This window comes from Pseudorca crassidens, chromosome 1, assembly GCF_039906515.1.
Source record: "Pseudorca crassidens isolate mPseCra1 chromosome 1, mPseCra1.hap1, whole genome shotgun sequence".
Classification (NCBI taxonomy): domain Eukaryota; kingdom Metazoa; phylum Chordata; class Mammalia; order Artiodactyla; family Delphinidae; genus Pseudorca; species Pseudorca crassidens.
In genome coordinates, this window is record NC_090296.1 from 11,727,770 (window position 1) to 11,750,896 (window position 23,127).

Genomic DNA, 23,127 nt, shown 5'->3' on the forward strand with positions numbered 1-23,127 from the left:
AGGGGACACGGGTTCGTGCCCCGTCTGGGAAGATCCCACATGCCGCGGAGCTGCTGGGCCCATGAGCCATGGCCGCTGAGCCTGCGCGTCCGGAGCCTGTGCTCCGCAACGGGAGAGGCCACAACAGTGAGAGGCCCGCGTTCCGCAAAAAAAAAAAAAAAAAAAACAAAACCTGTGCATGGTTTCACTTTGCTGCTAGGATAAAATCCACACTCTTTCACGGGCCCTGTCAGACTTTCTGCTTCTCTCTGGCTTTTCTCCTCCTGTCCCTCCACTACCTGGCTGCATATGACTTTTTCCAGTTCCTAAATACGATCATGCTATCTTCGGCCTCCAAGTCTGAACCCATGCAGTTCCTTCTGCCTCAAACTCACATTTTAGCGGTTCATGATTCACTCCCCTTATGACTCTATCTATCGTGCGTATATCTTTCAGGCATCAGCTTTCATGTCACACACTTGAGGACTTTCCTTGACAACTTAACCCTCCCCAAATTTGCCCACCATCAGGGTGAGTTCAAAGGCTCTTCCTGGGTGTTCCCACAGCTCTCTGTATTTTGCTCTACCTTAGTGCTTATTACACTGTCAGGTAGTTTCCTGGTCTTTCCCCCAGCTGGAATGTTCGCACCAATGTCTTAGCCTGTTTTTTTTATCACTGTATCGCCAGTGCTTAGGATAATGTCTGGCTAATAGTAGATGCCCCATAAATATTTGTTGAGGAAATGAATGAATTTCCATATCTAGACTGCATTAAGCTCCATGGGGTCTGGATTTGTGTCAGTTCTTCTAACATCAACACAAAGTATAGTGCCTGGCACTATACTTTCTCTTTCCTATAGTACTCTTCAAATATGTATCAAATGAATAAATTTCATTTGATACTAGTTACCCATTCATACATCACATAAACGCTTATTTCAGGGATCTATTGGGAAGGGATTGGTGTCAAATATTTCTGTCATTTCACCTTTTATTTTATTAGTGCTTCCAACTTCTTGCTTTTACACTCAAATTATCCACTCAGCAACGCTTAAACATTCTCCACTAGCAATGATATAAAACATCAATGATACCAATTTCCATTTTTTTAAATTTACCTACTATCTACCTTCATCATTTCAATTAATACTATTGTTACCACTAAGGCCAATATTATTTGTTCTGAGTTTAGAATAAGCCCACCAAGCACCATCAATACCTCTAACACTTGGCTTTAATCAGGAGCATAAAACAGACACTTGAATTATGTTAAATCCCCTCTGAACCACCTCAAATCACCTTTGGAAAGATGAGTGATGCCAAGAAAAAAGTATTTTCTCAGAATATCAGTATACAACTCCACAGTAACTTGAATAAAAGCTATGCCAAAATATCCATCTCTTCCATTTTCAGAAAAATATTATACAATTAAGTGGGGGGAGAGGGTAGTCAGGGGCATCAGAAGCTCCATTAGCCATAGATTGCTTCTTTGATTTTATAACATATAAACATAAACTACATAAGGGTTAGTTAGTTTGGTTTTTGGTAAATATATGTCTTTACAATAAACTCAGTGTTTACTTGTTGGTGATTAATTATACCAGTATTCACCAGTGGTTGAGTCTTCATGTCTACCTAGGCTTTCAGGGTCATTTAATTTTTATTTAGTGCCTGAACTGGTAATGTTGAAAGCACTCCAAGCCTTCTCAACAGAGCAGAATTAGCCACTTGGGATTTTGCTGAATCTGAGCCAATCTGCAGCATCACTGACTGCGCACACCTTTGCAGCGATCAGCGTTAGCAGTGTTAAGACCAGAGGCCAGGTGTACAGCAAATGGGACTGGAACTTAACATGGTTTGCTATGATGTCATAAAAGCTTTTGAAATTAATTTTAATTAATTTATTTTTATACCACCTAGTTTCAAAAAGGATTTATGACAATGTCTAAAGGCACAGTAAATTTAATCTAGCAAGATTAAAAAATACAAGTAAGTGAGGCAAATGTGGCACAGAAGAAATAAAGATGGGGCATCACAGAGCTATCCTAATCTTACCTGTGTACTGTAAGCCCCTGTACTCGCTTATTGCCCCAGGAGGTTTTAAATTGGGCCAGTAATGGAACAGCATTTGCACAGCTGGAGGTTTCACCTGTGAAGGCCCATAGGCTATCACATACAAAAGATCCTAAAGGAGACAAGAAGCATATTTTCACTAGCATCATCAAATAAAAATAAAGGTAGCTCATTCAACATTACCAAAGCAGTGAAAATTCTAATGGAGGGATTGAGCTGGTTAATTTCCCTGGAATCTCATCATCCAGATGGGCTTTGCAGATTAAATTATAATATATTTTTTATTATTTTTATGGGTCCTGTAAATAAGCCCCCCAGTAGTGTTCAGATGTACACTATCTTTTAACAAATTCTTCTCTCCTCAGAATAACGTGAAAGAAAGATTTTAGAATAGCATAAAGCCAGTTTGCCAAATACTGCATTTTTAAAAACATTTCCCTAAAACATATTTCTTAATAATTCACATCTCCTATTTGAAAGAAGAAAGTTTCCCAAGCAACATTTCAAATCAAGTAAAACTGTCACATAATATAGTATCTGCTAAATTTCAAGAATAAGATATATCCAATTACATTTTCTGTCAAGCCACTGTGTTCTTCAAGTATCATTTCTGCTCTAAATGGTAAATAATTAACCAGTAAGGAAAGGATTATAAGTTCTACCATACCAAAATAATAAGACATCAATAAATTTGATCTAAACAATAGTTTTAATATGCAAACAATTTTTACTATATTATACAAATTGAACTTGTGACTATGAGTTTAATGTGGCCCCAAACTTACTTTCCAGACTTCTTGTTTATATTTCATGAGGCATTCCAATAATTGACAATGATATACTGTAAGGAAGAAAATATAATTTGAACGTGAAATGTAAATACCAGACAAAAGGTCCTTTAAAATAAACTATATTAGTCTAAATTATATTAGACTTTTCACTCTAGTCATTAAATTAGAAATTACTTATTTTCATATATTCATGCCTTTCAAAAATCATATAAGCCCTTGATTTTATCAAGCTTTATTCCAAGATCCTTGAGAAGTATTTTATTCATCTTAACAAAGTAAATATTTAGAAAACTCCCTAGTAATCATACTTTTATAACATAAACTTATATCAATGTAATCAAGAACTGCACGGGGAAAAAAATAGCCTAATAGGATCATAATAACAGCTTACATTTATTGAGCGTTCATTATGTGCCAGGTACTGAGCTAAGAGCTTTATGTATTATGTATCTCATAACCACCATGTTGCAGTTAAAAAAGTGAGGTTTAGTTTCCTACCTTGCCCAAGGTTGGACAGATAGCAAGTGACAGACTGATGGATTAGAATGGCAGTCTTTTATCACCAACTCCATCTTGTTGAGGAGTCCTTAAAAGCTATACAACAGCAATCTTCTTTGATTTGCCTATGTTTACTTGAGGAATAAAGATACTTTCACCTTAGTTAGATACCCGTTTTATACCTTTCCTAATCTATCTGCCAACCCTATCATGGCACTGAAGCAGGTCTCCCTTTAGTCACCGATGACCTCCATGTCGTTCAATTCTATGGACATTTATCAGTCTGCCTCCCACTTGACTTTCAGCAACATTTAGTACTGCTGACCACCCTCTTTCCTTGACTTCATGACTGACCCTCTCCTACTACCTGTGGCAGACACTGTTGTTGCTACTCAACTGCTAACAACAACCCTTTCTTCCTTGTTCAGCTCCCAGTACGCAGACTGCCAAGCAAGACAATGTCCCAGATTCTGTTGCAGCTAGGGATGGCCATGTGACTCAGTGCTGGCCAGCAAGACCTAAGAAAGAATCTGCTGAGGAGTTTCTGAGACTCATTCTTCCTCTTTGACAGAAGGAAAGAGGCACACCAGGAGACCTTTCTCTGATTACCCTGACTGATCCTATTTTTGATAGGATTTGATAGGATATATTTTTGAAACCTGTTTTTAGATGTAGTTTTGTAAGAATATAATAACCTCCACTGTGGCATATCTTGCAAACATGAGGAGAAGTTCAAGAGAAACACAAAGATGGTCTCTCAGGCCCCTGATACTGCGGAGCTGTCTCCAAGACTTCTTCTTCCACTGGGCCAGTATCTGTTGGAGTTCCTGAAGGCCTGGTCATAAGTCAAATCCACTTTTCATTCTGTGCTCTCTTGTAAGCAATGTCACACTCATATACAGCAATATATCAGAGATACTGCAGGTTCCATTCCAGATCATAGCAAGAAAGCAAATACTGCAATAACGCGAATCATACAATTTTTTTGGTTTCTCCATGTATATGACAGTTATGTTTGCACTATACAAACATTAAGTATATTAATGTATACTTTATATAAACATAAAGTATATATTAAGTAGTCTATTAAGTGTGCAATAGCAATATATCTTAAAAACCAGTGTACACACCTCAGTTTTAAAATATTTCATTGCTAAAAAATGCTAACCATTGTCTGACAATGCAGGGTTGCCACAAAACTTCAATTTGTAAAAAACACAATATCTGTGAAGCACAGTAGAGCAAAGTGCACTAAAAGGAGGTATGCCTGTACAACTTCAGGTACCCTCTATATGCAATTCAGTGAATAGCACTGGACACTTACATGAGGGCTCAAAGTTCATTACTTCTAGCCCAGAACTCAGTTCTGGGTTCATAATTACTATTCCTAATTACTTCCTAATTACTATTACCTCTTTTTTCTGAAGAAACCTGATTTTTTTGCATTTTTGTGTTTTGGATATGTATAACTATTACTGAGGTTATGTGTGATTTTTTTCCACAGTTTTATTAAGATATAATTGACATATGACATTGTATTAGTCTAAAGTATATTATTTTCTCTCAAATGTCTCAAAGACGCTTCTAACATAACATGTCCAAAGTAGACCTCATGATCTTCCCTTAGAAACCTGGTCTTTCTCTTCCAGTGTCTCTTTTTGCAGTGAATGGAACCACCATGCACCCAGTTCAGAAGCCAGAATGCAACCATATCCAATACCTCACCACACCCTATCAGTTTTACTTCCTAAATAGCTCTCAGATGTATCCACTTTTCTCGGCCTCAATCAACCCTGACTTTTACATGCCTACACAAATGCAATGGCCTCCTCATGGGTCAATCTGTATCCATTCCAGCTCCTTCTTAATCCATTCTCAACTGCAGCTCGGGTGACACACACACCACCACTCAAAGTCCTTCAGCACTTTTCCATTAGACTTGGGATAAATGCAGGACTCCCAGAGCCCACGACATCCTGCATGTTCTGGCCTGCAGAAGTCTACAGTCTCATCTCACACCAGGCAGCCCTCACTCTGAGCTCCAGCTACAATGACTTTTCAGTCCCACCTGCTTGCCAGGCTCCCTCCTGACATATGAGATTCCTCTGCCTGGAAACCTCCACTCCCTGATAGGCCTTGTTAATGCTACTCATCCATCAGTCCTCAGACAAAACGTTATATTCCCAGAAAAGTCCTCTCTGACCTCTTCAATAAAAGAAAAATCCCCTTTTATAGGGTCTCATCATAGCACAATGTACATCTTTCGAAGAACCTGTCACAATTGAAACTGGGCATTGGCTGTTACAATTATTTGATTAATGTCTTCTCCTTCCACCACACGATAAGCTTTATGAAGAGAGGAAAGGGGTCGGTTCTGTTTTACTAATTATGGTGTTCCCAGTGCCTGGCACATAGCAGATACTCAGTAACTGTTTGTGGAGTATATAAATGGTCCTCTAGACTTGGAATTTCCTGAAGCCATGACTGAGTTCTCAAGCACAGATGCTCCGGGGTACTTTCTCTTACACGGTGTCTGCTATTCTCCATATGTTTGCTACACGAACCTTGCTCAGAGGAATACACTGACTGCCCATGAACAGACCTAGAGAGCCCCTTTATTTAAACTGCTTCCCCTCCTCAAAAATATACAATGGAGAAAAGACAGTCTCTTCAATAAGTGGTGCTGGGAAAACTGGACAGTTACATGTAGAAGAATGAAATTAGAACACTCCCTAACACCATACACAAAAATAAACTCCAAATGGGTTAAAGACCTAAATGTAAGGCCAGACACTATAAAACTCGTAGAGGAAAACATAGGCAGAACATTCTTTGACATAAATCGCAGCAAGATCTTTTTTGACCCACCTCCTAGAGTAATGAAAATAAAAACAAAAATAAACTAATGGGACCTAATGAAACTTCAAAGCTTTTGCACAGCAAAGGAAACCACAAACAAGATGAAGAGACAACCCTCAGAATAGGAGAAAATATTTGCAAACAAAGCAACTGACAAAGGATTAATCTCCAAAATATACAAGCAGCTCATGCAGCTCAACATTAAAAAAACAAACAACCCAATCAAAAAATGGGCAGACGACCTACATAGACATTTCTCCAAAGAAGACATACAGATGGCCAACAAACACATGAAAAGATGCTCAACATCACTAATTATTAGAGAGTGCAAATCAAAACTACAATGAGGTATCACCTCACACAGGTCAGAATGGCCATCATCAAAAGATCTATAAACAATAAATGCTGGAGAGGGTGTGGAGAAAAGAGAACCCTCTTACACTGTTGGTGGGAATGTAAATTGGTACAGACACTATGGAGAAGAGTATGGAGGTTCCTTAAAAAACTAAAAATAGAACTATCATATGACCCAGCAATCCCACTACTGGGCATATACCCAGAGAAAACCATAATTCAAAAAGACACATGCACCCTGATGTTCATAGCAGCACTATTTACAATAGCCAGGTCATGGAAGCAACCTAAATGCCCATCAACAGAGGAACGTATAAAGAAGATGTGGAACATATATACAATGGAATATCACTCAGTCGTAAAAAGGAACAAAACTGGGTGACTTACAGAGACGTGGATGGACCAAGAGAGTGTCACACAGAGTGAAGTAAGTCAGAAAGAGAAAAACAAATATTGTATATTAATACATATATTGTATATTAATACAAATATTGTACATATATGTGGAATCTAGAAAAATGGTATAGATGATCTTAATTACCAAACAGAAATAGAGACACAGACATAGAGAACAAATGGATACCAAGGGGGAAAGGGGTGGGGGTGGGAAGAATTGGGAGATTGGGATTGACTCATATACACTATTGATACTATGTATAAAATAGACAACTGATGGGAACACACTGTATAGAACAGGGAACTTTACTTAATGCACTGTAGTGTTCTAAATGGAGGCGATACATGTATATGTATGGCTGACTCATTTTGTTGTGCAGTAGTAGAAACTAACACAACACTGCAAAGCAACTACACTCCAACGAAAATTTAAAAATAAATAAATAAATAAATTGCTTCCCCTCCCAGAACACCCCATTTACCTTATCAATCAAAATTCTATCTGTATTTTAAGACCCATTCTTTGCTCAAGTGGCACAAAGCCCTTCCTGATCATTTCAACCCACAGAGTTCTCTTCTCTGATGAATTAATACAGCCTATAGTATTTATTTGGTACTTTTTACATACTACTTTGCATTGTAAATTAATGACTTATGTAAACATGCCTAATCTTCCCAATGAGACATAAACTCCACAGCAAGCATCATATCTTACATTTCAGGGTAGTTTTCACAATGCCTAGCACGGAGCCATGGACACAGGTGTTCTGCAATGAATTCCTGGTGCCTGAGCAAGAACCCTGCTCCATCCTTGATACACAATCAGCTACAAGGACCAGGCTGCCACTTGCTGTCTCCCCTAAAAGTTCAAAGGATAATGATGCCCTACCCGCTTGATCTCAGAGAGTCCCCTGGTGGATAGCACCTCACTTCTTATGTTTCCCCCATCATAAGATTAATTTGGGGTCCCAAATGTCATTCTTAGTATAGAATAGCTAGCTATACACGTTCCCCCATGAACAGATGAAGATACAGATTAAGAAATAACAGAAGTATTTGATCACAGTGGTTTCCCAATGAAACGTTCAACTCCAAGAAGACAATGGCAGATTGCAGAGATCTGTGTTGCTGTTTACTGAGCAGTGCTTATGATGTGTCAAATCACTATGCTAAAGAAGCACTTCACACACACTTAAGTCATTAAATCCTCACAACAACATTTTAAGGTACTACAGGAAGAATTCCCATTTTATAGATGAGGGAACTTGGTCTTAGGGGAGTTAAAGAACTTGCTCAAGGTTAAGATACCTGGCAATCTGCGCTGAGCTCAGATATGAACCCACACACCCTTAACCTCACGATTCTACCCAACCTGCTCTACTGCCTCCCAACTTAGAAATTAGGACCAAACCCTGATGATGAGACTTTAGTTAACTAACTAGATTCTATGTGAAGGGGTTTTTTTCAGGACATAAAATCTAATAAATATAAATGACATTATGAGGATCCTTTAAGCCAGAGTGAGACACGAGGTATAACTTCCCCAAAAATTTACATTTTAATTAAATGCACGTAATAATCATAAGGAATTTCATATTTAAAGGATGACACTCCAGGCCAAGAAGCATTAAGATTTTAAATGAAAAAAACTGTTTTCCTTATGCTGAGTCAAAAACTCAATTATTATTCATTATGTAATTAAGCAGAAGGCTGAAAACAGGGCCACCAAATTTGTTTACTTTCCAAATGAAAATAAAAACTGAGTTCATATCTTAGCATGTGACTCTAACAGTCAGCCCCCCTTTATGTCAGTTTCCCAAAGTTCATCTGCAATTACACTGATGAATGGAAATCCAACAGAATATATCAGATTATATCTGTCCCACATTACTAGAAATCAAAGAAACACAGATCAAAATGACATATTACTTTTTATCTGTCCATCTCTATACAAATGTTATAACACTCAGTGACAGGTTACAATGTACTTTCACGTATAATTAGTGGGAATGTAACGAACGCTTTATGTGCAAGGATATTCATGTGGTGTCAGAGTAGCGAACTCACGAAGTAGTCCCAGTGGTTATCTTTAGTTGTTAGAATTGCAGGTGATTTTTATATTTCTAATTTAATTATTTCTATATATTTATATTCAAGCAATTTCCAGTCAGTGTTCTAAAATTGTGTTCTCAGACATTCTAAAAAGATCAGTAGTCAGCAAGATGACTGCTAATAGCAAGAGGCAAAGGAAATTTATTTCAAGTTGAAAGTCTGTTTTCTAACACATCTCCAGTTTCTATTTACCAAGAGAAGTTCTTCTCACATGAGAATTCCTAGCTTGCTTATTTGATGTCTTATTTAATTATTGGTTCGGAATTACTGAAGCCATCCAAATTTTCACTTACCTGGATTGGATGTGTACTGCATTGCAATCATTAGCATGGATGATGCGGAGAGATTAACGTGGGCAGGAACACCTTCTCTCCTTGAGGAGCCCACTGAAACCAAAATTTTTTTGATTAGACACAATTTATTTATATATATATATTTATATATTTGTACATTTATATTTAGTTGCTACTTTGCATAGACCATGAGAGCTGAGAAGAAACTTGAAAAAAAATCAATAGAAGTTTTGCATAAATAAAACCACAAAATCTGTCCTAGCCTACAAACGCTACAGTAGTCATTATCATAGGCACATTTAGGGAGAACCTTCAAGGAGCACGAGTAATGCCAGAAGGTAATGTAATCGTTTTATCAGAATTGTACTTAAACGTGATTTCTGTTTCCAAGATGTTTATATCTAGGTAGAAAAGAAAGAAAAAACAGAATCCTCCATGTACCCAAATATAAGGCATATTGAAGGTTATCCAAATAAGAAGGTAAAAATAAAACGTTTTTGAACACGACTTGAATGTATTAACTTTAAGAGATGCAGATGAAAGAGTCTACTTTTAATGGGTACCATATGCATTTAGTTATATCAATTTTAAAATTAGTTTCAACTCTCACCTATCACTAAACAATTTTATTCAAACCTTCACATGTAACTTCATCATCAGCATCTTAATCACCATGACAATCACTTTTTTAGTCTTCCAGAGCTTACCATCTTCACATCCACCTGAGTTGTTTGAAATACAGCACTTTTTGAATCTGCGAATAATGCTGTTGCTGGACATTTTATCCTATCCCGCAGTATTCAATCACAAAGTCAGTTGGTTTCTTCAAAATTCATCTTTTAGCCGTATAATTGTGATCTCCATGTGATAACCACTTACATACTGCTTTTAAGAGACATCTTTAAGTGGCTTGTTTAGGATGACATCCAATACTGTATTAACTTTCTTTCTCTTTCTTTTTTAATAGAGGGTATCAGGTAACCTCTATAAGCATCCAGAACTATCGCTGATGGAGGTCATTCGGGGTAATATGTTGTCCCCAGAGTACTTTATTATTCTAAACACAGTAACTGAGAAAGGACTCAAATATAAAATGAATTCCTTTTCTCAGGATAATTGCAGGAATAGCAGAAACCTCTCCTTAGAGCTGGGCTCCTGTAGCAAATTGTCAAGAAAGCATGAACAGAACAGTAAACAGTGACTATGACACCCTCAAAAAGTCAACTCTCAATTTCCAACACATACTGCAGAAGACCATCAACATAGACAACAAGAAAAAAGCAGATAACCCTAAAATCTGCTTTATTTTAAAGTATTAAAGTGCAATGTGTGGGAATAGTATCTCACCTACAACCAACAAGAATAAGGCAACTTATAATAAAACACAGGTATAAAAGAATCATTAAAGCACTAATAAAAGGTTTGTTGTACAGTAAAGTAGAGAAGACAAAAAAAAATTTAACATGATTCTTCTTTTTAACGTAAAAAACTGAGCACCACAATGGACAGTGGCTTTACAATAGTTTTACAGAAATAAACAAACAAATAAAACAGATCTATAATTAAGTTCCATTTACCTGAGTTTGCTTTTATTAGTAACTTACTGCTGGGCTGCTGCTAACCCACTAAGCAGGTGATATTCAGGTACATAAATTAGTTTAGTTATACAATATAAATAAAAATTAGTTATTATACAAAGATGTGAGGATCAGCTCACTGCTCTTAGATGTTAAAGCTGATTAATCAAATACGATTAATCAAGGAAAACAATCTTTGTGCCAAATCCTAAAGAACAAGATTCAGTTTCTCTAAGAGTTTAGACAGGGAGGTGGTTCAAATTCAGCTTCCAGGGCCCCATACCTAGAGAGTCTAACTCAATCAGTTTGGAAGCAGGAAAGCTACATGTTTAATAAGGACATCAAGTGATTCTGACCAAGTGGGCCTTGGAGCTGCATTTGAGAAGTACTACTACAGGAATGAGAACAAGAAAGGAAATACTCAGTAAGGTGTCCAAGTGTAGGAGGAATAATTGCATGCCCTTGTGTTCTTTCTTTAAGGGGAGAAAAAAGCAAAAGAAAGTGTAGTCTTTGACATACGCAAGGAAAAATAATTATATGTATACTATATCCATTCCTTTTGGGACAAGTGTTTTCACCTTTGTTTAAACTCATTTCAAACTTGTAAACTATAAGTGTTTCTAAAAAATGAAAACTACTTATTAAGGTAGGCTGAGAAGCACTGTGCCTGGAGGCCTTTAAAAATGGGAGAGATGGGACTTCCCTGGTGGTCCAGTGGGTGGGACTCCACGCACCCAGTGCAGGGGGCCCGAGTTTGATCCCTGGTTGGGGAACTGGATCCCGCATGCATGCCACAGCTAGGAGTTCGTATGCTGCAACTAAAAGATCCCGTGTGCTGCAGCTAAGACCCGGTGCAGCCTAAATAAATAAATAAATATTTAAAAAAAAAAAAAAGGGAGAGATGCCCAAAATGTCTCAGATGATTTAGATGAAGTTCATTTGGAGAACAGGACAAATGGCTCGGTGACCTCTGCATGTCCCCCCACCCCTACAAATCTACACTCTCCCTCATGAATGGCCAGCCACAAAGCCAAGAGTGCTCCCGTGGCTCCAGCCCTCAGAAACTGGCTCCAATATTTCTATAAACAGACAGCGCCTTGCAATTTCATAGCTTTCTAACAGACTGAACAAAATCACCACAATTCTAATTTAATAAACATGCAGAGGCACACATCATTTATTGAATCTTGTTAAAAAGGCACGAGGCAAACAGATGTGCAGCTTGTCCCCATGAGGGTGTCTAAGGTCAAAGCTACACACGATGGAAGGAAGCAGAGAAGTAATAAAAATAAGAAAATTTTACATTTAATGTTGTGCTCAGAAAATACAATTAAGTTTTAAGACCTATTCCCTGATCTTCCTAGCACCACCAAAACAATCATTACCACCATCCCCTCCTTCTATGAACAATAACAATTTCTTAATCTGTTTCTGCATTTTATAATTCCTAACGTGTTATCATGTATAGCTCTTATATGATTCTCATTAAAAAAAAAGTATATGGGAAAAGCCATCTTATAAACGAGAAACCAAATTTTGCATGTGAACACCAACCTAATTATTAGGACTACAGCCTGTCACTTGACTTCACAGCTAATGTGCCTGTCACTTATTTACTCACAGAGTATTTTTCTTTTCAGTATCCAGACATTGTTCTAGGCCCTTGAGACACAGCCATAAATAAGATAGGCAAGTCTTTGTCTTTATGAAGCTTAAATGCTAGAGCTGTGCTATCCAATATAGTAGCCACATGTGGTTAAATTTAAACTAATTAAAAGTAAACTAAATTAAAAACCTCTCTCTCACTAGATACATTTTCAAGTGTTCAGCTGCCACATGTGGCTAGCGGCTATTCTACTGGACAGCACAGAATTTTATATAACATTTCCATCATTGCAGAAAGTTCTGTGGACAGCACTATTCCAGAGGAACAGGCAAACAAATACCTGTGAAGAAATATAAAGCAGGGCAAGGGAATACGTAGAGAGCAATGGAAGGTCCTATTTTAGCTTGAGAGTAAGGAAGGGCCTCTGGGAAGACTATGATACTTGAGCTGAGACCTGAAGGGAATGAGGAAGCAAATCATGTGACCATTTGCACAAAGGGCTTTTGACACAGAGGAAAAGCAAAAGCTTGGTGCCTTTATGAAACTGCAGAAAGGCCAATATGGACAGAGCAGAGTGAACATTAGCAGACACAAGTGATTTAGTAGTAAGATAAGCAGGGCCCACATCACAAGGCAGAGGGCCTTGTGGGCCACGGAAGGGTGTTGAATTTGATTTGTAGGAGTGATCGGAGGCTATTACACGTTTTCGAAGAGGCAAGTGACATGATCTGACTCACATGTTTGGAGGATAGCTCTGGCTTTTTGGTGGAGAGCAGGCTGTAGGGGGGCTAAGAGTAGAAGCATGGAGACCAGCTCAGAAGCTACTGGTCTGGTCCAGATGAGAGACAGTGGTAAGAAGTGGTCTGAATTGAAATATATTTAAATAAACCCCTCTAGTCTTATACCTTTTTAAGGGGTAAAGGTAAGGGAATCACCTGGGAAGAAGAAAAACATTCTGATGCCAGTTCTACCATATGACAGAACCATTTCCTGTGCTGCCTGGATTAGCAAGTGGCCTCTGTTTGTGTAAGCAGAGGTAACTGTGTTCCATGGGATAGGGTTTGAGCATAAGATACCTGTGTTGTCAGAAGGTCATATCAGTTCAACATAAAGGGAGGACTAAGACACCATGAACCTGAAGTCTATGTAGCATTAAAATATGTGCAGATTGGTAGATTAATAAAAAGTCATAGAGACAGGATTGCCCATCAACACTGCAGAGGTGTTCTGTCAGGTTCTATGAGATCAAAACCTGACATAGCAATTTCCGTTGTTATACAACACACTCTAGGGGGAAAAAATCCCAAGCCTCAGCAGACGGTCCATTATTATTTCAAGCAATATTTAAGATGATAAAATTTCAGGACAACATGTGATTTTGAGCAGAATGTTGGAATTAGTTGCAATGGGATTTGACATGTCCGTTATTTGACTGAGTGTTACACATTGACATAACATCAGACAATATTCAAAGGTCATTCCCATATGTTATGTCATGGTCTTCACAACAAACATTGTGATGTAGACAAGTGAGGTTATGATTATTCACAAATTTACAGCTAAAGAAACTAAAGTTTGATAAGGTTGAGAGAGTCAGCCTACAATTCAGCCCTTCTGGATTCCTATTCCAAAACATTTCCCACAATTCAATAATAAAGCTCTTAAAGTATAGTAAGATCTACTTTATAAAAACAATCATTAGCTAATGAAACAGATTTTATATATAAAAGATTATTTAAATACCATCAATATCTTGTGTTGGTAGTTTACTGTCTTTTTTCTATTATCTTTACTTATTAGTGTTTGGAAGATCATAGAACATAACACACATCCTCTGTAGTAGCAATAGAACAAAAAAGTGATACAGGGCCAATGGTTTGGAAGCAGACCTTCAACTAAATCATACAATTGCTTTTAATTCAATGCAAAGATCTAAATGAACCTCTTTTTTTACCTGAGGATGAGTGATTTTTGAGGAAATTTAAGTTGGAAAAGAAACTAGATGAGACTGCACAGTTCAGGATACCAAGATACCGCTAGAAGGCTCTTTCACTGATTTAATTGTTCAGCTTTACTATTCACTTTAAAATAACATATCCTACATCACATAATGTTCATTTGGGACCCGCTTTTTCTTTTCTCTGCCAAAATATCATCTTCCCAACATCCATATTTCAATTTGGTCCACAAATCACAGAACCTTTGTGGAAAAAGAGAGGTTTCCATGGTGAAATGCAAATGACTTTTTCAATTCTTAGTAACTCCTTTAATATATAAACAAAGCCTATTGCACACATGTGGAATAAAAACAAGTGTATCTTAATATATACACAAGGAAAGAGTTAACAAGAAAAGGTTATGTCAAAGGAAATTTTTACAATAAATTGCAGTTTGCTCTGCAGCACCTCAAAGGAGTTATTTAAAATAAAAGCACAGTACTTGGTTTAATGACAAAAATGACATAAAAGACATAACTGATATACATGCAAGGCTCTTAAACTGAAGGAGCTGCAATACCTCATTAGGTCCACTTGAGAGCTCAGACTTTCATCTTCTAAGTCCTTAATGATATAATCATTTAACACCTGAAAAACTGTCCATGTATTACATTTGACCTTGTGAATACCATACCAAAGAGATAAAAGCCTTTTTGTCTTAAAGACTTTATCAAGTACTCAGAAAATGCAACATCCTTCATCTCAGGTCTGAAATAAAAATATTCTCGAAGAAGTTAAATGCTCCCCTCTTGTTCTGGTCAGAATTTCTACACACTGAAACAACTTCCAAAAATAAAACCAACATGGGTGCAAACAACAGGCACACATTCTCACATCAATTCAGTTTGACTTGATTAATCTGGAACTCAATTCCCTCCATCTTTGGATCTATGTCCTTTGTATCTACTCTATGAAGGAATAAGTACAAAAGAAATGCCTGAATCGTTTAATAGAATTTGGCTTTAAAGATTAGTACCACAATTTCTTTTCAAAGATTTAAAGATGATACAGACTGGCTACTGTTGAACTACAGGAATAGTGATGAGAAACGAGAAAGTCAGAACTAGGAGACTAAAACCAGAGCAGCAAAATAAATGAACCAGATCAGCGATTGCATTGGAGGAAGGTATGTGCCTCTTACGTAAAATAAGATTGATGTTATTTAACCTAGAATTATTAAGACAGAAATAACCTTAGAGATGGAACATTATTTTCTAAACCTCTCCTTTACAGTAAAAAAAAAATGGAGACAGAAATGACTTGTCCCTACCCTTTAAACGAACACCAAGCTACTCCACTAATAAGCACTAAAATTTTCACACAATTTTTGTAAACTCAACTTACTATTTTGTTCTCCTTAGTTGCCAAGTTCACACATTTAAATAAGTAAGGATTCCAACTGACTACAAGGCATGTTTGGGGGTCTGTTTCTAATTAAGCAGAAATTAATAATCAAGGGTGAAGAAACAAGTTGCCAGCTGTCACATGCTCATTTGCTCTTTATAACTTCAAGGGGCTGAAATACGCACTACATCTCCCAAAATTATTAACTTATTTCTAAGAAGGAAGGATACAGTGAATTTACACTCATTATTAGAAAGATGCAGCCTCACCTGCTATTCTTAAAAGAAAAAAATTTCTATGCTTAAGTTTAACAGTTAACATACTTATTAAAAAAAATACAGGGGTGCTTCCCTGGTGGCGCAGTGGTTGAGAGTCCGCCTGCCGATGCAGGGGACACGGGTTCGTGCCCCGGTCCGGGAAGATCCCACATACCGTGGAGCGGCTGGGCCCGTGAGCCATGGCTGCTGAGCCTGCGCATCCGGAGCCTGCGCTCCGCAACAGGAGAGGCCACAACAGTGAGAGGTCCGCGTACCGCAAAAAAAAATACAACTATGCAATCCTAAGGCTGTATCCATAAGCAAGTACTTGTCAATAAGGATACACAGAACCAAAAAAGAGAACGATCAAATATTCTATTACTTGAACAGTATAATCAGTCTGCTAATTTTTTAAATAGCTATATAATTTAGGCAGAAGTCAGACTCTTTGTTTAAAAGACATGAAAATTACAATTCCATAGCTAAAATTAAACTGAATTGTAAAATAAGTAAATGTGGCTCAAAGGTACATATGTTTACCAACTGTTATTACAAAGCAACAACTTTAATAAGATCATAAAAGTACATAACATTAAAACAGTGAAAAATGATCTCTAGGAATTGAATGTGACCAACACAGGCATTATTATAGAACAAGAGTTGAGGGAAGGAGAGAAGTAAACTAACACTTATTGAACACTAGGCATTGTGCTAGCACTCTATCAACATTCCAGTTAATCATCTCAATTGTCACAGCGACCTTATGAGGCAGTATTATCATTATTCTCATTTTACAGGTAAGAAACAGAAAGGTTAGGTAACTTGCCTAAGCTCACACAGCTAGTTGGTAGCAGAGCTGTGATTTAAATCTAGATATGTTTGACTCCTAAACCCATAATCTTTTCAGATTATCCACTGAAACGTAAATTAATTAATCACCCATTTCTTTTAAAAAATACTTAAATACTTTACAGGACTTTGATCATAAAAAACACAACCCAACTTATTTTTTTCTCTCTGTTATCACATCTGGAAAGCCTGCAGAATTAAGTTTATAAAAGTGAAACAGAATTCATATCGATTCCATGTTTATAAGAGTACCTTGCACATGAGTTGTAAATTTCAGCTTTTTACAAAGTGTTTTCATAAATTTTGACTCATTTTGTCATCACAGCACCCCTGTGAGGGAAAGCTGATGATATCATCATTCTGGAGATGAGGTTTCAACTATGTTAGCCGCCCAACCTCACATCATACATCAGATTACAGATAGAACTGAGACCACAGGAGATCTACATATCCTGATTCTATCCATTGCTCTTCCCGACACACCCTACTTCTTTCAGATGCAAAAGATAAGAATTACTACATCAAAGGCAGCACTTTGCTCCACCCTTTTCTCTAAAGTAGCCAAAAAATACCATAATTTATATGGAGGAAATACAGACTGTGCCTTGACATGTTCCTTCTTCCTATCCAATAAGATCAAACTATGTGAATACAACAGTTCTAAGGTATAATTGTCTTTTCATTTCTTTGATGTTCACCATACTATTCATGCTGAAATAACTGCATTTAAATCAGAGCACATGTATACAGCAAGTGATTCCATTATAATCTTGAAAATCTGTAGCCTAAACAGCAAAAGCAATTTCCATTCATACAACACATAAAAATAATCTAGTATTAGGTAAGACCGAACTTACATATAGCCATTGGTAGAAAAGATGTGCTGAGATATTCAATAATATCCTTGTGCAGAAACGGAGGAAAGGTAGCTAAAGTTGATATCATCGTGTAGGGCAAAGTACTCAGAATATCATCATTGAGAAAGGGGAGCAAACACGTAGTTGTATAAAATATTGACTGTCCAAGATCTACAAAACAAAATGAAGTAATCAGTCACTGAATATTTTGCCATCTAACAAAAAATGCTAATTTTACATTTTATGAACTGGTTTAAATTATAAGCAACCATCACTCCCTTCCTATCAAGAGTTCTGCAGAGTGCGTACACAGTCTTTGATGAATGATTGCATTAAGAAATATACAGGGCTTCCCTGGTGGCACAGTGGTTGAGAGTTCGCCTGCCGATGCAGGGGACATGGGTTCGTGCCTCGGTCCGGGAAGATCCCACATGCCGCGGAGCGGCTGGGCCCGTGAGCCATGGCCACTGAGCCTGCGCGTCCGGAGCCTGTGCTCCGCAGCGGGAGAGGCCCACGTACCGCAAAATATATATATATATATATATATATATATACAGTTGATTCGTGAACAATACAGGTTTGAACTGTGTGGGTCCACTTACACATGGATTTTTTCAATAAATATAGTACCTGTATCTTCATTTTACAGATCTTTAAATCAACTAAGTGTGGGGAAAAGTTTGTGTTCATTTAGAGATCACAATAAGTGGAACCCAAAGAACTAGGGTTTGAGTCCTGATTCTATCCAAACTGTTTCAGCTCCCTGCCCTTAGGTGAGTCATTTATCAATTCCTTTGTTTTTGAGGCAGAGAGAGCAGCAGAGATTGCAGATTTTCAACTGTATGGGGGCTCAGTGCCCCTAACCCCACAGGTTGCTCGAGGGTCAACCATATCTATGATGTGAGCTTTTCCTCAACACCTTATCCATCTTCAGTAGTACTTGGTATTCATATTACTCCCTGATTTCATAAATTAAAAGCACTTTCCAAGTGATTAACAAATCTTGAAATCCTTCCAGCATTCTTACCTCCGTTACATTTTACACAAGATCACTGTGGCACAGCGATGTTAAATTATTTTCTCACGGGAATTTTTAGAAAAGTCAAGGGCAAGACTGGAAATAACACCATGCTATTTCTGCTCCATCGACCGAACAATCCTCCTACATCTGGAGTCCTGGGCAATGAAGTAATCTGCGTCTTCCAGCACAGCGTCAGATTCAGCACGCACCCAAGAAAGGAAGCCGTAAACTGATACTGCATGACCCTGCGCACTTAGTTATCAATTATCACAGAAGGACGTGCCACCTAATAATAATCTTTCTATCAACATTTTTAAGTGATAGGAACAGTACCTACCTCACTTCATTAGAAGGATTGTTAGGAGGTTTAAATGAGAAAAACGTAAAGTGCTTAACATAGCACCTAATGTGTGCTCCACAAATATTAGATATTATTATGAATATTAATATTGTTATTACTATTACCTGCACAAGGAGTAAAAATAGAGGACATTCAAAAACTCATAACGATTTAGCTTTAGAATGCATGTAAACCAAATCCCATTACACTGAATATATATTTTGATGTCTCTGGATCTCCTGATATACAGGTCATCAGCCAAGACTTGACAATGAAGACTTTTTCTCATTTTCACGTCCATTATAAAAGAAAATTATTAGACTTGTTTGTCTTGTAGCAGATGCACCTTCTTTGTGCTATTTTGATGCCTAATGTTAATTCTGATTATCATTAGAATTAATATGCCACCTCAACAAGCACATCAACTGACAGCAGAGAGGATGTGGCTACACTGTCCACTGGGGAGTGAGGGTCAGTCAACCTTGGGCTCAAATTGATAAAATCGAACATTCACAAGTGTATTCCTAAGAACTGACTGAGCCTGTGCACATAAGACACCTCAGCTGCCTTTTAGCCTAGTTACAGAATATTGGCACTGAAAGGAACCTGAAGCCCCCCTGGAATATTTTTCAAATGAGGAGACTGAGGCCCAGAGAAGGGAAGTGATTGCCCAAGATCACCTGAGAGTTAGTAGCTGAACTGCAACAAAAATGCAGCTCTGGGGCTTCCCTGGTGGCGCAGTGGTTGAGTCCACCTGCTGATGCAGGGGACATGGGTTTGTGCCCCGGTCCGGGAAGATCCCACATGCCACAGAGCGGCTGGGCCCGTGAGCCATGGCCGCTGAGCCTGCGCGTCCGGAGCCTGTGCTCCGCAACGGGAGAGGCCACAACAGTGAGAGGCCTGCGTACCGCAAGAAAAAAAAAAATGCAGCTCTGCTGGGTACAGTGCAAGTGCAGTGGTTCTCAAACTTGGTGTACAGAAGAATCACCCAGAGAGCTAGTTAAAAATTCAGATCCTCAGGACCCACCCCTCAGTCATTCTTATTTAGAAGTTCCAGCTTGGGAACCAGAATTCCACGTTCCGAACTCCCTCCCTCGGAAAGTCTGATGTCATTCAGATCAAAACAGGGTTGTATTGGTTTTTAACCTCTAAGGGATGGTCTAGTGAGTTTTTCCTATCTTCTAAGATCTGTTATGCAGAACACAGCCTATAGATAACAGTAAAGAGGAAGGTCACAAAATAGCTGTGGGTAAAAGAGCAAAAATACAAATAATCCCCCCTGAAATTGTCACAATTTACACATTAACTGCAGTTAAATGGGCTGTGAGATACCAAAGTGAATGCTTTTATCTTAATCAAGGGGCCCTAACTCAGTGGCCCATCCCAAGACCAGGCAGGTAGTCACAAAGGAAGAGCACTGACAAGTTCACCACCATGGCAAGCTCCGGGAATATTACATTCAAAGAGTAATCTCATTTAAGTTCTGAGCTGGGATAGGATCAGAATAAAAGTGACTAGACTCAAACAGCTACAAAATTGTACAATAAGCAAACTCACAAGTTTCTACATTTTTTTATATTCACTGTTATACAGAATTGTAAATATAAGAAAAAACAAATTAATAATCATTATTTCATCATTCTTATAAAAGAAGATTTCTCTTTTAAGTTCAGAACACATCTTACTAAATAAACCATTAAGCATTCTCTTAGGAAAGTTAGCCATAATTAAAAGACAAAATAACCTCCACCACCCACCCATTTCTGAAATTCCAATTTTTTGGACAGTGAAACTTTGGTTATCATACCTCCATGGACCAAATTATCAGTGCTTTAAAGTTAAGACAACTGGTGTATTAAAAGCTCATTTGCTGCAAAAGTCATTTTTCTTACTGTATGATTTTTCATTTGATTCTCCCAAATATAATATTGAATACTTAAGCAGTAGATATTATTGTGCTCCTTTTTATGGGTTAGAAGAAATTGGTAAGCATGCAAGATAATGAAATTTACTAAAGACACACAGTAGAAAGAGGAAGAGTTAAGAAAAGAAGCATGCTCTTAGGCTTCTGTCCTAAAGCACCACTAAGACTGTGTAGTGTATACCATACACGGCATGCATATACTATATATGGCATATAGCACCACTATACACTGTACCACTTGGTCAACACTTTCTAATAACTATTGATTGTTTGTTAAATTTGGAAGAGTTCTTAGAGATTTCTTATTATCTAACCTCCTGGGTTTAAAGACAGGAAAAATGAGTCCTGGAGAGATTCTGTGATTTGCTCCCAAAAATCACAGAATTAGTCAGTGGATATGACGTGCCCTTTAAGCTCCACCTCATACATTTTCTGCAGGGCAAGTTTTTAAAACTTAATCCCCAAATCGTAATTTCAACCAGAGTCTCCCTGATAAGCAGATCAGGGGAGAATAGGTAAGTTCCTTTTATAGTCTTCCTCCTTTCTCAAGCCCATTTCCCCCACCCATGGGGGGACCCACTTGGGTAACATCCCTCTGGCCATAAAACAGCAAAAAATGATAACAAGGGAAACACTATAATTAAGTTTCAGTGTAAGAAAGGTTTTAGCCACACAAAGACCTTTCAAGCAATTTATTATAATAACAACAACAGTCTCTAGCATCTATAAACATACATGTACATTTTCAAAAGTTTTGATTAAATGCTCACCATGTTGGCCATGCTGTAGTAAAGGAACTAGATCCAGGAGAGTCACCAAAGTCACGTAGAGGCCTTGATAGTCCAAAGAAGGGTAGTCTGACAAGTGAGCATCACGACTTTGCAGGCCACGTTCAGAGGGAGCATCTCGCAGGACGCTGTAAAGGAGGGAGCGAGTAACAGTAGGGTTGATGGAACTGACCTGCGGTCTTAGAGATGGGGTGAGTGGGAATGGCACAGGAAAAAGACACATGGTCATGGGCACTGTCAAATTGGAGGCATCTTGGTTTTCCTTCTTCCCTGTGCGGGACAAAATGCTGTTGGGGGGACAAAGAAAAAAAAGAGACAACAAAGACACAAAGAACAGCACATTACATTGAAATGACACTCTAAAACAAATAATAAAACACCAGATACATCCCACATGAGATGCAATTGCCACACCAGCAGCATCTACAAATCTAGTACGGGTCGCAGAGCTTCATGCGCAGAGATACCAATAACGTAAGGCTTATTTTGTGGAAGTTGCATTGCATCTCATGTGTTATCTGGCTAGTAAGGAGCAAAAATATAAAAATGCATGTTTCAGTGCCAAACCCATGTTTTACAGTTTATTGATTCGATGAAGGCGAGGTTTCCGGAAAGGAAGAATGATGGCTTTGTCTAATGAGTTAGAGCTTTCATTGCTAATTAAAAGGAGCTTTCAAAGCAAAGGAAGTTTTCAGCAAGACTGTCTTAATCAGGTAAAGAAAAACTTGCAAAATATAGGTATGGCACTTGCAGAAACATGTTTTAGCAAAGAATAAACATGTGTGTTTATTAAGAGAGTCTTAAAAATCACATGTTTATTGCATCAAAATAATGTCTATATGTATATTATGATACTGTTTCATGACATTCTGTCAGTATCATTTGAGATAATGAAGTTTAAACAGGCATATGAATTTAGAAATAATACATATTTCTAAAATGTTAGCTAAACTACATTGGAAAAGCTATAAAATAATATAGAGTAGATGGTCCATAGCATATGTTTGTGAACTAATGATAATGGTTATTTATGTGTGTTTTTTAAATTTTGCATGTTGGGGAGGAAACATTTTATTTTATGAATACAAACAGAGATTTTTTAAATAGTTACCTTCAAAATTCTAAAGACTAAGCAAGCAGTATCTGTCATATAGCTGCACGTCATACAATAAGATCTCATATATATATTACTGCTGCTACTTACGTTATTATT

General features: G+C 37.7%; 1 protein-coding gene across 9 annotated transcripts in view; it reads right to left on the reverse strand.

Annotated features, from left to right (window-relative positions):
* Window positions 1–23,127, reverse strand: part of UNC79 (unc-79 homolog, NALCN channel complex subunit) — a 248,943-nt gene that overhangs the window by 182,328 nt on the left and 43,488 nt on the right. For 8 of the 9 annotated variants that reach the window (XM_067727070.1, XM_067727087.1, XM_067727077.1 and 5 more), the window contains exons 3-7: window positions 21,897–22,201; window positions 17,842–18,012; window positions 9,355–9,447; window positions 2,837–2,892; window positions 2,034–2,163 (exon numbers count right to left, since the gene is read on the reverse strand). In XM_067727070.1, the coding sequence (XP_067583171.1) occupies window positions 2,034–2,163; window positions 2,837–2,892; window positions 9,355–9,447; window positions 17,842–18,012; window positions 21,897–22,143 (697 nt within the window). In that variant the 5' untranslated portion in view covers window positions 22,144–22,201. The remainder of the gene's footprint in view (window positions 1–2,033; window positions 2,164–2,836; window positions 2,893–9,354; window positions 9,448–17,841; window positions 18,013–21,896; window positions 22,202–23,127) is intronic. The other variant, XM_067727065.1, reaches the window with a different exon arrangement.